The 12,409-nt window shown below is 42.8% G+C and overlaps 2 protein-coding genes across 2 annotated transcripts in view; both read left to right on the top strand.

The window, feature by feature from the left end:
* The window catches only part of nvd (cholesterol 7-desaturase nvd), a 61,431-nt gene extending 49,353 nt beyond the window's left edge, over window positions 1-12,078 (top strand). The window contains exons 2-9 of the mRNA XM_034982987.2: window positions 1,501-1,738; window positions 2,809-2,989; window positions 3,864-4,046; window positions 5,036-5,208; window positions 5,839-5,944; window positions 7,643-7,767; window positions 9,587-9,757; window positions 10,428-12,078. Of these exons, the coding sequence (XP_034838878.1) occupies window positions 1,523-1,738; window positions 2,809-2,989; window positions 3,864-4,046; window positions 5,036-5,208; window positions 5,839-5,944; window positions 7,643-7,767; window positions 9,587-9,757; window positions 10,428-10,592 (1,320 nt within the window). The 5' untranslated portion in view covers window positions 1,501-1,522 and the 3' untranslated portion in view covers window positions 10,593-12,078. The remainder of the gene's footprint in view (window positions 1-1,500; window positions 1,739-2,808; window positions 2,990-3,863; window positions 4,047-5,035; window positions 5,209-5,838; window positions 5,945-7,642; window positions 7,768-9,586; window positions 9,758-10,427) is intronic.
* The window catches only part of LOC138404429 (uncharacterized), a 223,631-nt gene that overhangs the window by 203,161 nt on the left and 8,061 nt on the right, over window positions 1-12,409 (top strand). The gene's annotated exons all lie outside the window — the stretch shown is intronic.

Below are 12,409 nucleotides of genomic sequence, written 5' to 3'. Positions count from 1 at the left end.
TTTTTGAATAGGTACAGTTAAAGACCTGGAGAGTGACATAGGCTATTTTTATCCCGGAAAATCAAAAAGTTCCCCCGGGATTTTTGAAAATCCTAATTCCACGCGGACAAAGTCGCGGGCATAAGCTAGTGTTTATAAAACACGTGTTTTAAAAATGCACATATTATTATGTTATTCAGGTCATGTAAGTTGTTCCAGGAAAGGCGCCTAGAACTCGATACCTATAAAATAGTTAATTGCATTACTAGGCATTCGTAGAAATTGGCATGAAATTCTAAGAAATAATATGAAGTAGGTAAATACCTACGTATTGCGGGGTTTCCGTAATAACAATACACGCTGACTCCGCTAATAGACAGAGAGCCAGTGCGTGCCAGACCTTCCTTATTTTATAAAAGCTGAAAGTTTCGCTGCGTATTTTTTTAGAAATTTTCACTTACTGCCAGTGACGAAATTAGAATTCTCGTCACTGGCAGTAAGCGAAACCGTGGCCCACCGGTCAAGGCGTCGGGCGCGAACCCAGAAGACGCAGGTTCGAATCCTGCTGCGCAATTTTAGATATGCATTTAAAAATTATTTAGTAATTTCTTTGACGTGTAGATAAAAACACTATATCCTACTAATATTATAAATGTGAAAGTGTGGATGTTTGGATGTTTGGATGTTTGTTACTCAATCACGCAAAAACTACTGCACGGATTTGGCTGAAATTTGGAATGGAAATAGATTATACCCTGGATTAGCACATAGGCCACTTTTATCCCGGAAAATCAAAGAGTTCCCGCGGGATTTTGAAAAATGTAAATCCACGCGAAAGAAAGTCGCGGGCATCAGCTAGTAAAATTATAAAAACTGTTGGTTTTCTTGACAGATACAACAGACGGACATACAGACAGACATACAACGAAGTGATCCTATAAGGGTACCTTTTTAGGGTTCCGTAGCCGAATGGCAAAAAACGGAACCCTTATAGATTCGTCATGTTTGTCTGTCTGTCTGTCCGTCCGTATGTCACAGCCACTTTTTTTCGAAACTATAAGCGCTACCATGCAAACTTCCACCTAAAATTGGTTTAAATGTGATCTAGTAAGTAGTTTTTGATTTATGGTGCAAAATGTCGATAAAATACGGTTGTAGTAGGTACCGAACCCTCAGTGCGCGAGTCTGATTCGCACTTGTCCGGTTTTTTTTCTACTTTTGTGGGAAAATCTTAATGCGGTTCACAGAATACATCTACTTACCAAGTTTCAACAGGATAGCTCTTATAGTTTCGGAAAAAAGTGGCTGTGACATACGGACGGACAGACAGACAGACAGACAGACATGAATCTATAAGGGTTCCGTTTTTGCCATTTAGCTACGGAACCCTAAAAAGGAGGCGGATGTCCTATCACGGTTCAAATCAATAAGTACTACTAATTGGATCCTACGCGGCATGGTAACTAGCCACGACGGAAGCCTCCAACCAACTGTCAAATAAAACTTTTATCCTTGTTTCAGGTAAAACATTCGGAATTCCAAGATGGCGACCGAATACAATTTGCAGAACGAACTACGCTGTCATGACACGAAACCAAACTTTGACGTATCATTTTATACGAACTTCGCGATAAACCTAATCAAAATATGTTTAGTGGTTATCTGTAGTTACTATAAAGTTATTCTTCTGAGTGCAGTTATGATTCTTCTTTTATTTATTCTGTACAAGTCTTATTGGAGTCCCGTGCTTTATAAAAAGGTGAGTTTTTACCCGACTAGCCTACACTAGTTTTTACACTTATCCGTATTCGATTCGTATTCGTCATACAAATACATACATTCAATTCGTATTTTTTTCACGGATCCGTCAAACCGTCACGGATCGGATGAGTGCACAAACGCCCTTATTATCGTCATATTTGGTCATATTTCAATACCTCAACGGTTAAGGAGTGTACTGAATTCCGAAAGGTTGCCGGTTCAAACCACCCGTTGCACTATTGTCGTACCTACTCCTAGCACAAGCTTTTCGCTTAGTTGGAGGGGAAAGGAGAATATTAGTTACAATTAACAAAGCTAATATGTTTAGTGACTAGTGTTTATCTGTAGTCACTATAAAGTAATTCTTCTGAGTGCATTGATGATTCTTCTTTTATTTATTCTGTATAAATCTTATTGGAGCCCAGTGCTGTATAAAAAGGTGAGTTTTTAGAGTTCCCTAATGAAATGGTGAAAATGGAGCCCTTATGGTGCGTCTGTCCGTCTGTCTGTCACAGTCGATTATTTCAGTAGCTATTAAAGCTATCGACCTGAAATTTGAAATTGTTGTTTATAATTGTTACTTATTAAAAGTTACTGATTTGACTAGTTGTCAAATACTGTATTCGCACTTGCCCGGCTTTTAGGGTTCCGTACCTCAAAAGGAAAAACGGAACCCTTATAGGATCACTTTGTTGTCTGTCTGTCAAGAAACTTACAGGGTACTTCCCGTTGACCTAGAATCATGAAATTTGGCAGGTAGGTAGATCTTATAGCAGACATTCGGGTAAAAATCTAAAAACTGTGAATTTGTGGTTACATCACACAAAAAAAATTAAATTGTGGTCATGAACTAATACTTAGTATTTTCAATTTTCGAAGTAATACAACTATATCAAGTGGGGTATCATATGAAAGGTCTTCACTTGTGCATTCTAAAACAGATTTTTATTTATTTTTATGCATCATAGTTTTTGAATTATCGAGCAAAATGTCGTAAAAATACGACTGTACTACGGAACCCTCGGTGCGCGAGTCTGACTCGCACTTGGCCGGTTTGTATTTTTTCAGGAGCTGTCAGAAATAGGCTACAACCACCTGCCGAAGAAGGACCGAGCCCTGCACATCATCAGGGCTCAGAACAACCGCAAGTTCGGCAACAAGCTGCCCCCTCCATATCCTAACGGATGGTTCTCCCTGGTGGAGAGTCAGGACTTGGGGGTTGCAGACGTGGTTCCCGTTGATGCTTTGGGTAAGAGTTGAGACCACTTTTTAGGGTTCTGTACCTCAAACGGAAAAACGGAATCCTTATAGGATCACTTTGTTGTCTGTCAAGAAACCTATAGGGTACTTCCCATTGACCTAAAATCATGAAATTTGGCAGATAGGTAGGTCTTATAGCAGTCATTAGGGGAAAATCTGAAAACCGTAAATTTGTGGTTACATCACAAGAAAAAAATTAAAATGTGTTCATGAATAAATATTGCTATATTCAACTTTCAAAGTAAGATTACTATTGATATAGTAATCTTACTTTGAAAGTTGAATATAGCAATATTTCTTCCCTTCTACTTCCCACTAATAAGACCACATCACCACTGCGCCAGGGAGGTTGACAAAGGCGTCTTAGGCGTATTATTCGTCTATAGGTGGTGGTCTGTGGTTACAAGTTCCTTAACTGTGGTGAACTGTGGCATTAGGTTCTACATTTTACCCGTGTAAAGCCGGGGAGAGTCGCTAGTTGCGAATAAACGCTAGTTGACGACCTCCCTGGCGCAGTGGTGAGCGCTGTGGTCTTAATAGTGGGAGGTCCCGGGTTCGATTCCCGGCAGGGGTTTGGAATTTTATAATTTCTAAATTTCTGGTCTGGTCTGGTGGGAGGCTTCGGCCGTGGCTAGTTACCACCCTACCGGCAAAGCCGTGCCGCCAAGCGATTTAGCGTTCCGGTACGATGCCGTGTAGAAACCAAAGGGGTATGGGTTTAATCAAAACTGCCATACCCCTTCCAGGTTAGCCCGCTATCATCTTAGACTGCATCATCACTTACCACCAGGTGAGATTGCAGTCAAGGGCTAACTTGTATCTGAATAAAATAAAAAAAATAAAAAAAATCCTCTTGTTTCCAGGTCTAAACCTCTGCGTGTATAGAGGAGAGGATGGCAAAGCTCGTATAGTGGACGCGTACTGCCCACACCTGGGCGCCAACCTGGCCATGGGCGGCTCGGTGTGCGGCGACTGTATCCAGTGCCCCTTCCACCAGTGGCGGTTCCAAGATGGCGTCTGCGTGAGCATACCGGGCATGGACACAGGTTTGTGTTCTGATCCTTCTTCATCTTGGGAGATGGAGAACGGAACTCCTCAATGGATGAGAGTTATGATCCCTGATCTCTAAACTTGACCCCTGTCTCCGACCCTTATACTTTACATCTACTTTTGACCCCTACCCTTAATCATTCGTTATCTTGGGAGATGAAGAACGGAACTCCTAGATGGATTTTTTTATTCATTTATTTTTATTTAAAAACAAAGATACATTTAGAATATTAAATTACTGACAATTGGGTATTTTCCTACTTTTGAATTTGATAAATATTTATTACTTTATTATAAACTAGGATAAAAATAATGACGTAGGTACGCTGAAATTTTTTTTTAAATCCAACAAAGATTCACAAACTTACGTGTATTTTAATTTTGGAGTTTGAGGGTCTTCTATCTCTTTCTCGCAAAACGAAAATTTGTATAAAACGGCACGAAGCTACTATGGCATTAGTTAGTAAGGTGTGACGTCAAAATGCTATACTTATTGCCAGTCTGTCTAATCAAAAATATTTAAATGCTTATATCTTTTTAGGGTTCCGTACCTCAAAAGGAAAAACGGAACCCTTATAGGATCACTTTGTTGTCTGTCGGTCTGTCAAGAAACCTACAGGGTACTTCCAGTTGACCTAGAATCATTAAGTTTGGCAGGTAGGTAGGTCTTATAGCAGACATTAGGAGAAAAATCTGAAAACCGTAAATTTGTGGTTACATCACAAGAAAAAAAAATTGAAATGTGTTCATGAACAAATATCGCTATTTTCAACTTTCAAAGTAAGATTACTTTCCCAAGTGGGGTATCATATGAAATGCATTTACTTGTACATTCCAAAACAGATTTTTATTTATTTTTAGACATAATAGTTTTTGATTTATCGTGCAAAATGTCGGTAAAATACGATTGTAGTACGGAACCCTCATTGCGCGAGTCTAACTCGCACTTGGCTGGTTTTTTGAACAATATGATTATCTCTTCCAGTGCCCAAGGGTATATCCATCAAGACCTACCACTGCAACGAGGTGGATGGTTCAGTGTGGGTGTGGTACCACGCGGATGGTGAGCCCCCTCACTGGACGGTGGCAGAGAGTGAGGATATCACGAACTGGGGGTACAGAGGACGCAATGAGTTCCTGGTCAATTCTCACATACAGGTCAGTTACGAGATTCATCATCATGATCAACCCATCGCCGGCTCACTACAGAGCACGGGTCTCCTCTCAGAGTGAGAAGGGTTTGGCCAATTTTTTTTGATCAACAGAGGATGTAAAGATGGTGGTCCCATTTAAATTTCTGGATCCAACTCCTCAATCCTGATGCTGCATGGTTACTGCCCGCCAGTTACCAAGATTCAGGAAGTGTTCATAGTGAATTAATGTTGTAGGTACCAAGCAACGACTTTATACTTGAACTCCAAGTCCCAACTCCTCAGCCCTGATGATGTAGGGTACAGCACTCCTAAATTATAGTGATTCAGGAACTGCGGATGATGGAATATTATTTTTGATGCCAAGCGTAGACTATACCATTGAACTTCGGATCCCAACTCCTCAATGCTGATGCTGCAAGGTACTGAACTCCTAAGCCGTGAAGATTCAAGAATTTCTGATGGTGAATTGATATTTTAGGTATCAAGCAATGACTACTTGCACTAAAAAGCTTAAAATAATTAAAAAAAAATTAAAAAACCGTGTCGGATGTCATGTCGAAAAAAAATCTTTGGAAGTCGGTTTTTTTAATATTTTTTCTACTCTTGCTAAGTAATACGTTTTTATTAATTCCAGGAAATACCAGAGAACGGAGCAGATGTGGCACACCTGAACGCGGTCCACACAGTGTCCATGTTCTCAGACATCGGCCTCAAGTATCCCTTCCTCAACCAAATCATAGGTAAATACCAGAGAACGTGCAGATGTGGCACACCTGAACGCGGTCCACACAGTGTCCATGTTCTCAGACATCGGCCTCAAGTATCCCTTCCTCAACCAAATCATAGGTAAATACCAGAGAACGTGCAGATGTGGCACACCTGAACGCGGTCCACACAGTGTCCATGTTCTCAGACATCGGCCTCAAGTATCCCTTCCTCAACCAAATCATAGGTAAATACCAGAGAACGTGCAGATGTGGCACACCTGAACGCGGTCCACACAGTGTCCATGTTCTCAGACATCGGCCTCAAGTATCCCTTCCTCAACCAAATCATAGGTAAATACCAGAGAACGTGCAGATGTGGCACACCTGAACGCGGTCCACACAGTGTCCATGTTCTCAGACATCGGCCTCAAGTATCCCTTCCTCAACCAAATCATAGGTAAATACCAGAGAACGTGCAGATGTGGCACACCTGAACGCGGTCCACACAGTGTCCATGTTCTCAGACATCGGCCTCAAGTATCCCTTCCTCAACCAAATCATAGGTAAATACCAGAGAACGTGCAGATGTGGCACACCTGAACGCGGTCCACACAGTGTCCATGTTCTCAGACATCGGCCTCAAGTATCCCTTCCTCAACCAAATCATAGGTAAATACCAGAGAACGTGCAGATGTGGCACACCTGAACGCGGTCCACACAGTGTCCATGTTCTCAGACATCGGCCTCAAGTATCCCTTCCTCAACCAAATCATAGGTAAATACCAGAGAACGGTGCAGATGTGGCACACCTGAACGTTTTCCACAGAATTTTGGACGCGGAGACTAGCCAAAAACTAGAGTAAGATACCAAGATCGCCTTCATAGTCTGAGTCGTAATTAGGGTTCCATACCCAAAGGGTAAAACGGGACCCTATTACTATGACTCCGCAGTCCGTCCGTCTATCCATCTGTCACCAGGCTGTATCTCATGAACCATGAGGCCATATTTGGCCCAAAAAAAAATTTTGCTCATGTACCAAAACTATTCATCCTTGCTTAAATTGCAGGTTGCTGGTGGACTGGGCCATATATGTGGCTGGACATATTTGGCCCAGAAATATTTTTTTTTCTCTACCAAAACTTAAGTTAATAGCTATGAGACATATTTGGCACAAAAATAAATTTTGGTTACCTACCAAAACTTCTATTATCTATTATATTTAATCACTATTCCAGGTCTAAAAAAGCTGTGATAGCCTAGTGGTTAGGACGTTCGCCTTCTAATCGGAGGTCATTCGATCCCGGACACGCACCTCTAACTTTTCGAAGTTATGTGCGTTTAAAGTAATTAAATATCACTTGCTTTAACGGTGAAGGAAAATATCGTGAGGAAACCTGCATGCCTGAGAGTTCTCCATAATGTTCTCAAAGGTGTGTGAAGTCTACCAATCCACACATGGCCAGTAGAATGGCCAAACCCTTCTGACTGTGAGAGGAGACCGGCGCGGTTGCAGTAGCGACAGCAACGCGACAGCAGTAGAAATCCGACAGTTCATTTGCTGTCTCTCTTCTTCTTCTTCTTATTTTGCTTTGTGGCTATTGCTGTCTCTCTCTAGCCGGAGATTTGACAGCAATGATAGCGAGATTTACGTTTGTCGCAAGCCTGAATCACGCCGCCGCCGTGGTCTGCAGTGAGCTGGTGATGGTTTGATCATCATGATGATATTCCAGGTCATCACACCTGGGGCGCGGAGTGGATGAGGGGCGACGAGGAGCATCTCGCTAAAATCACAATCTCGCAGAAGTATATCATCATGAAAATTGACGTTTTTCCGCTGAAAGTTACAGTTAATCAGGTATGTCCTCTAATTGTGAAAACAAGGACGAAAGAATATCCTACCATGCATTTTTTTAGGAAAAAAAAAGATTCCAACGAATTGAGAACCTCCTCCTTTTTTTGAAGTCGGTTAAAAAGGACCCTTATAGGATCACTTTGTTGTCTGTCTGTCTGTCGGTCTGTCAAGAAACCTACAGGGTACTTCCCGTTGACCTAGAATCATGAAATTTGGCAGGTAGGTAGATCTTATAGCTGACATTTGGGGAAAAATCTGAAAACCGTGAATTTAGGGTTGGATCACACAAAAAAAATTAAATTGTGGTCATGAACTAATTAATTAGTATTTTCAATTGTCTAAGTAAGATAACTATATCAACGGTATCATATGAAAGGGCTTCACCTGTGCATTCTAAAACAGATTTTTATTTATTTTTATGCATCATAGTTTTAGAATTATCGTGCAAAATGTCGAAAAATACGACTGTAGTACGGAACCCTCATTGCGCGAGCCTGACTCGCACTTGGCCGGTTTTTTTATAATAAAAATGGTGAGAAAACGAGCAGGCGGATCACTTGATGTTAAGTGATTACCGCCGCCCATGAACATTTGCAGCACCAGAGGAACTGCCGATGCGTTGCCGGCCTTTCAGGAATTTGTCAGTCCGCCCCTTGAACAACCCCATGTCGTAATCTAGTGGGAACACCGCCGAATGAAGTTGATTCCACAGTTTGCATGTGCGTGGAAAAAAGGATCTGGCACAACGGACGGTCGAAGTGCACCAGACACCCAGGTGGTGAGGGTGGAATTGATTGCGGTGGCGTGCGGTGCGGTGGTATTATTGTTGACTAGCTGATGCTCGCGACTTCGTCCGCGTGGATTTACGTTTTTTGAAATCCTGCGGGAACTCTTTGATTTTCCGGGACAAAACGTAGCCTATGTGTTAATCCAGGGTATAATCTATCTCCATTCCAAATTTCAGCCAAATCCGTCCAGTAGTTTTTGCGTGATTGAGTAACAAACATCCACACTTTCACATTTAAAATATTAATATTAATAAGTAGGAAGTAGGATTCGTAGGATAGTAGGAAGTAGGATTAGTAGGAAGTAGGATAGTAGGATTAAAACTTTGCGCTCACAGAGATCTCTTTTTAACCGACTTCAAAAAAAGGAGGAGGTTCTCAATTCGTCGGAATCTTTTTTTTTTTTTTTTTTTTTTTTTTTTTATTTTTTATGTATGTTCCCCGATTACTCAAAAACGCCTGGACCGATTTTGAAAATTCTTTTTTTGTTTGAAAGGGTATACTTCAAAGTTGGTCCCATTTCAATTTGGTGAAGATCTGATGAACATCTTCGAAGATAGATACTGGAACTCCTCAACGGATAAGAGTAAATTGCTCGCGATCAGTGTAACAGCTTAGTAAACAGTAGATTTTTAACCAGTCATAGCATAATTCCATGGGGCCACTAAAAATTGTGAAATAAAAAATTTTACAAAAAAATAAAAACCGACTTCGTTACATAAACACTAAAAATTGAAAAATAATTTAATTTATTACCGAATATATTATGTATACAAGAGTTAATATAGTTCCATAATAATATTTTTTGGGGTCGGTGCCAATGAGGTGCCATTGTGGAGTCCCATAAAAATATGAAGTCTAGACGATTCGCGCAGCTAAAGCTAATTGGCACCGGCACCAAAAAGTATTATTATGGAACTATATTAACTCTTGTATACATAATATATTCGGTAATAAATTAAATTATTTTTCAATTTTTAGTGTTTATGTAACGAAGTCGGTTTTTATTTTTTTTGTAAAAATTTTTTGACTTCCAGATAGGTCCAGCCCACGTCCGCCTGAACTTCATGTCACCCCTGGGACCCATGATGGTGTCGCAATCGGTGACGCCTTTGGCACCACTGCTGCAGCGAGTGGTTCACCGAGTGTACTCGCCGTACTACAACGCGCCGCTTGGGGCTGCTCTGGTCTTCCTGGAGGCAAGCCAGGTATGTCCCCTCTGCGACCCATGATAGTGTTTCTGTCAATAATGCCCCTTCTGCAGAGAGTCAGAGAGAGAGGCTTGGAGCGGCGCTTTTCTTATTAGAGACTGAATAGAATTATCCCCTTTGTGACTCATGACCGTGTCGCAGACAGTGACACCACTGGCACCAAATTTTTCTCCTGCAGAGAATGCTTCATCGATTGTACATTGTCTTCTTCTTCTTCTTCTTCCTTACCTTATCCCACGCTACGTGGGGTCGGCACAACATGTCTTCTTCTTCCACTCATTCCTGTCATTCGTCAACGTATTATAACAACTATAATTCGGTCATTCACTCTATTTACATTGTGTGGTTTAATAAAAACTGCCATACCCCTAATGCCAGTTATAAGACCTACCTACCTGCCAAATTTCATGATTCTAGATCAACGGGAAGTACCCTGTAGGTTTCTTGACAGACAGACAGACAACAAAGTGATCCTATAAGGGTCCTTTTTCCTAAAAAAATGCATGGTAGGATATTCTTCAACTGTAGATTGAGGTTAGCCCGCTTCTATCTTAGACTGCACCATCAGATACCACCAGGTGAGATTACAGCCAAGGGCTAACTTGTATCTGTATCTTTAAAAAAATCTATAAAAAAATCACTAACCTTGTATGTTTGTCTGTTACAGTTCCAAAGAGACGTGGCGATATGGAACAACAAGCGCTACGTGAGCTCGCCTGCCTACGCCAAGAGCGACAAGACTATCCGCACCTTCCGAGCCTGGTTCACTCAGTTCTACAGCAGCAACAGTGTCTCCCTGCGAGACGCGATGCAGAACCCCTTAGATTGGTAGAGGCGATATGGAACAACAAGCGCTACGTGAGCTCGCCCGCCTACGCCAAGAGCGACAAGACTATCCGCACCTTCCGAGCCTGGTTCACTCAGTTCTACAGCAGCCACAGTGTCTCCCTGCGAGACGCGATGCAGAACCCCTTAGATTGGTAGAGGCGATATGGAACAACAAGCGCTACGTGAGCTCGCCCGCCTACGCCAAGAGCGACAAGACTATCCGCACCTTCCGAGCCTGGTTCACTCAGTTCTACAGCAGCAACAGTGTCTCCCTGCGAGACGCGATGCAGAACCCCTTAGATTGGTAGAGGCGATATGGAACAACAAGCGCTACGTGAGCTCGCCCGCCTACGCCAAGAGCGACAAGACTATCCGCACCTTCCGAGCCTGGTTCACTCAGTTCTACAGCAGCAACAGTGTCTCCCTGCGAGACGCGATGCAGAACCCCTTAGATTGGTAGAGGCGATATGGAACAACAAGCGCTACGTGAGCTCGCCCGCCTACGCCAAGAGCGACAAGACTATCCGCACCTTCCGAGCCTGGTTCACTCAGTTCTACAGCAGCAACAGTGTCTCCCTGCGAGACGCGATGCAGAACCCCTTAGATTGGTAGAGGCGATATGGAACAACAAGCGCTACGTGAGCTCGCCCGCCTACGCCAAGAGCGACAAGACTATCCGCACCTTCCGAGCCTGGTTCACTCAGTTCTACAGCAGCAACAGTGTCTCCCTGCGAGACGCGATGCAGAACCCCTTAGATTGGTAGAGGCGATATGGAACAACAAGCGCTACGTGAGCTCGCCCGCCTACGCCAAGAGCGACAAGACTATCCGCACCTTCCGAGCCTGGTTCACTCAGTTCTACAGCAGCCACAGTGTCTCCCTGCGAGACGCGATGCAGAACCCCTTAGATTGGTAGAGGCGATATGGAACAACAAGCGCTACGTGAGCTCGCCCGCCTACGCCAAGAGCGACAAGACTATCCGCACCTTCCGAGCCTGGTTCACTCAGTTCTACAGCAGCAACAGTGTCTCCCTGCGAGACGCGATGCAGAACCCCTTAGATTGGTAGAGGCGATATAGAACAACTAGCGCTACGTGTAAGGTCTACATCTCCTGAGGATGCTTCGGTGTCGGGGCGAAACGAGCGTCAAGTGTGTTTTGGAATTTGTATGGTGCTGCGTGGTGGTGGTGCGTATTGCTTGCCTGGTGGATGCTTTTCCCTGCATGGTTAGCAGTGGGAGGGCGGGCGGTGCATTTCGCATGCTGCATGTTACACCATACAGATTTGACCTCTTTCAGCGGATTACAGCAAATGAAGCTTTTGGTTCATTGTATATCATGGACTTCCGCAAAGTAACGCCTATACAACGATATTTCGGTCCGCTTATACAATAAAACTTAAAGCTAGGCTCATTTACTTAATTACTCTACAAATCATTTTGTTTATTATAAATAGTTCCTATTTTAAATGTGTGATATGAAAATAAATATATTTTTCTGATATTAAACATTTGTTTTTTGCACCCATGCGAAGTCGGGGCGGGTCGCTAGTAATTTCTAAATTTCTGGTCTGGTGGGAGGCTTCGGCTAGTTACCACAACAGGCACACCCGGACCTCCTAGCTATTTAGCGTTCCGGTACGATGCCGTGTAGAAACCAATAGGGCATGGGTTTCAATAAAAACTGCCATACCCTTTCCAGGTTAGCCCGCTTCCATCTTAGACTGCATCATCACTTACCAACAGGTGAGATTGCAGTCGAGAGCTAATTTGTATAGGAATAAAAATAAAAAACAGGCCAAGTACGAGTCAGGCTAACAACA

The sequence above is a fragment of the Maniola hyperantus genome, chromosome 28 (assembly GCF_902806685.2).
Source record: "Maniola hyperantus chromosome 28, iAphHyp1.2, whole genome shotgun sequence".
Taxonomy (NCBI): domain Eukaryota; kingdom Metazoa; phylum Arthropoda; class Insecta; order Lepidoptera; family Nymphalidae; genus Maniola; species Maniola hyperantus.
This window is presented reverse-complemented; position numbering and strand designations above follow the sequence as displayed.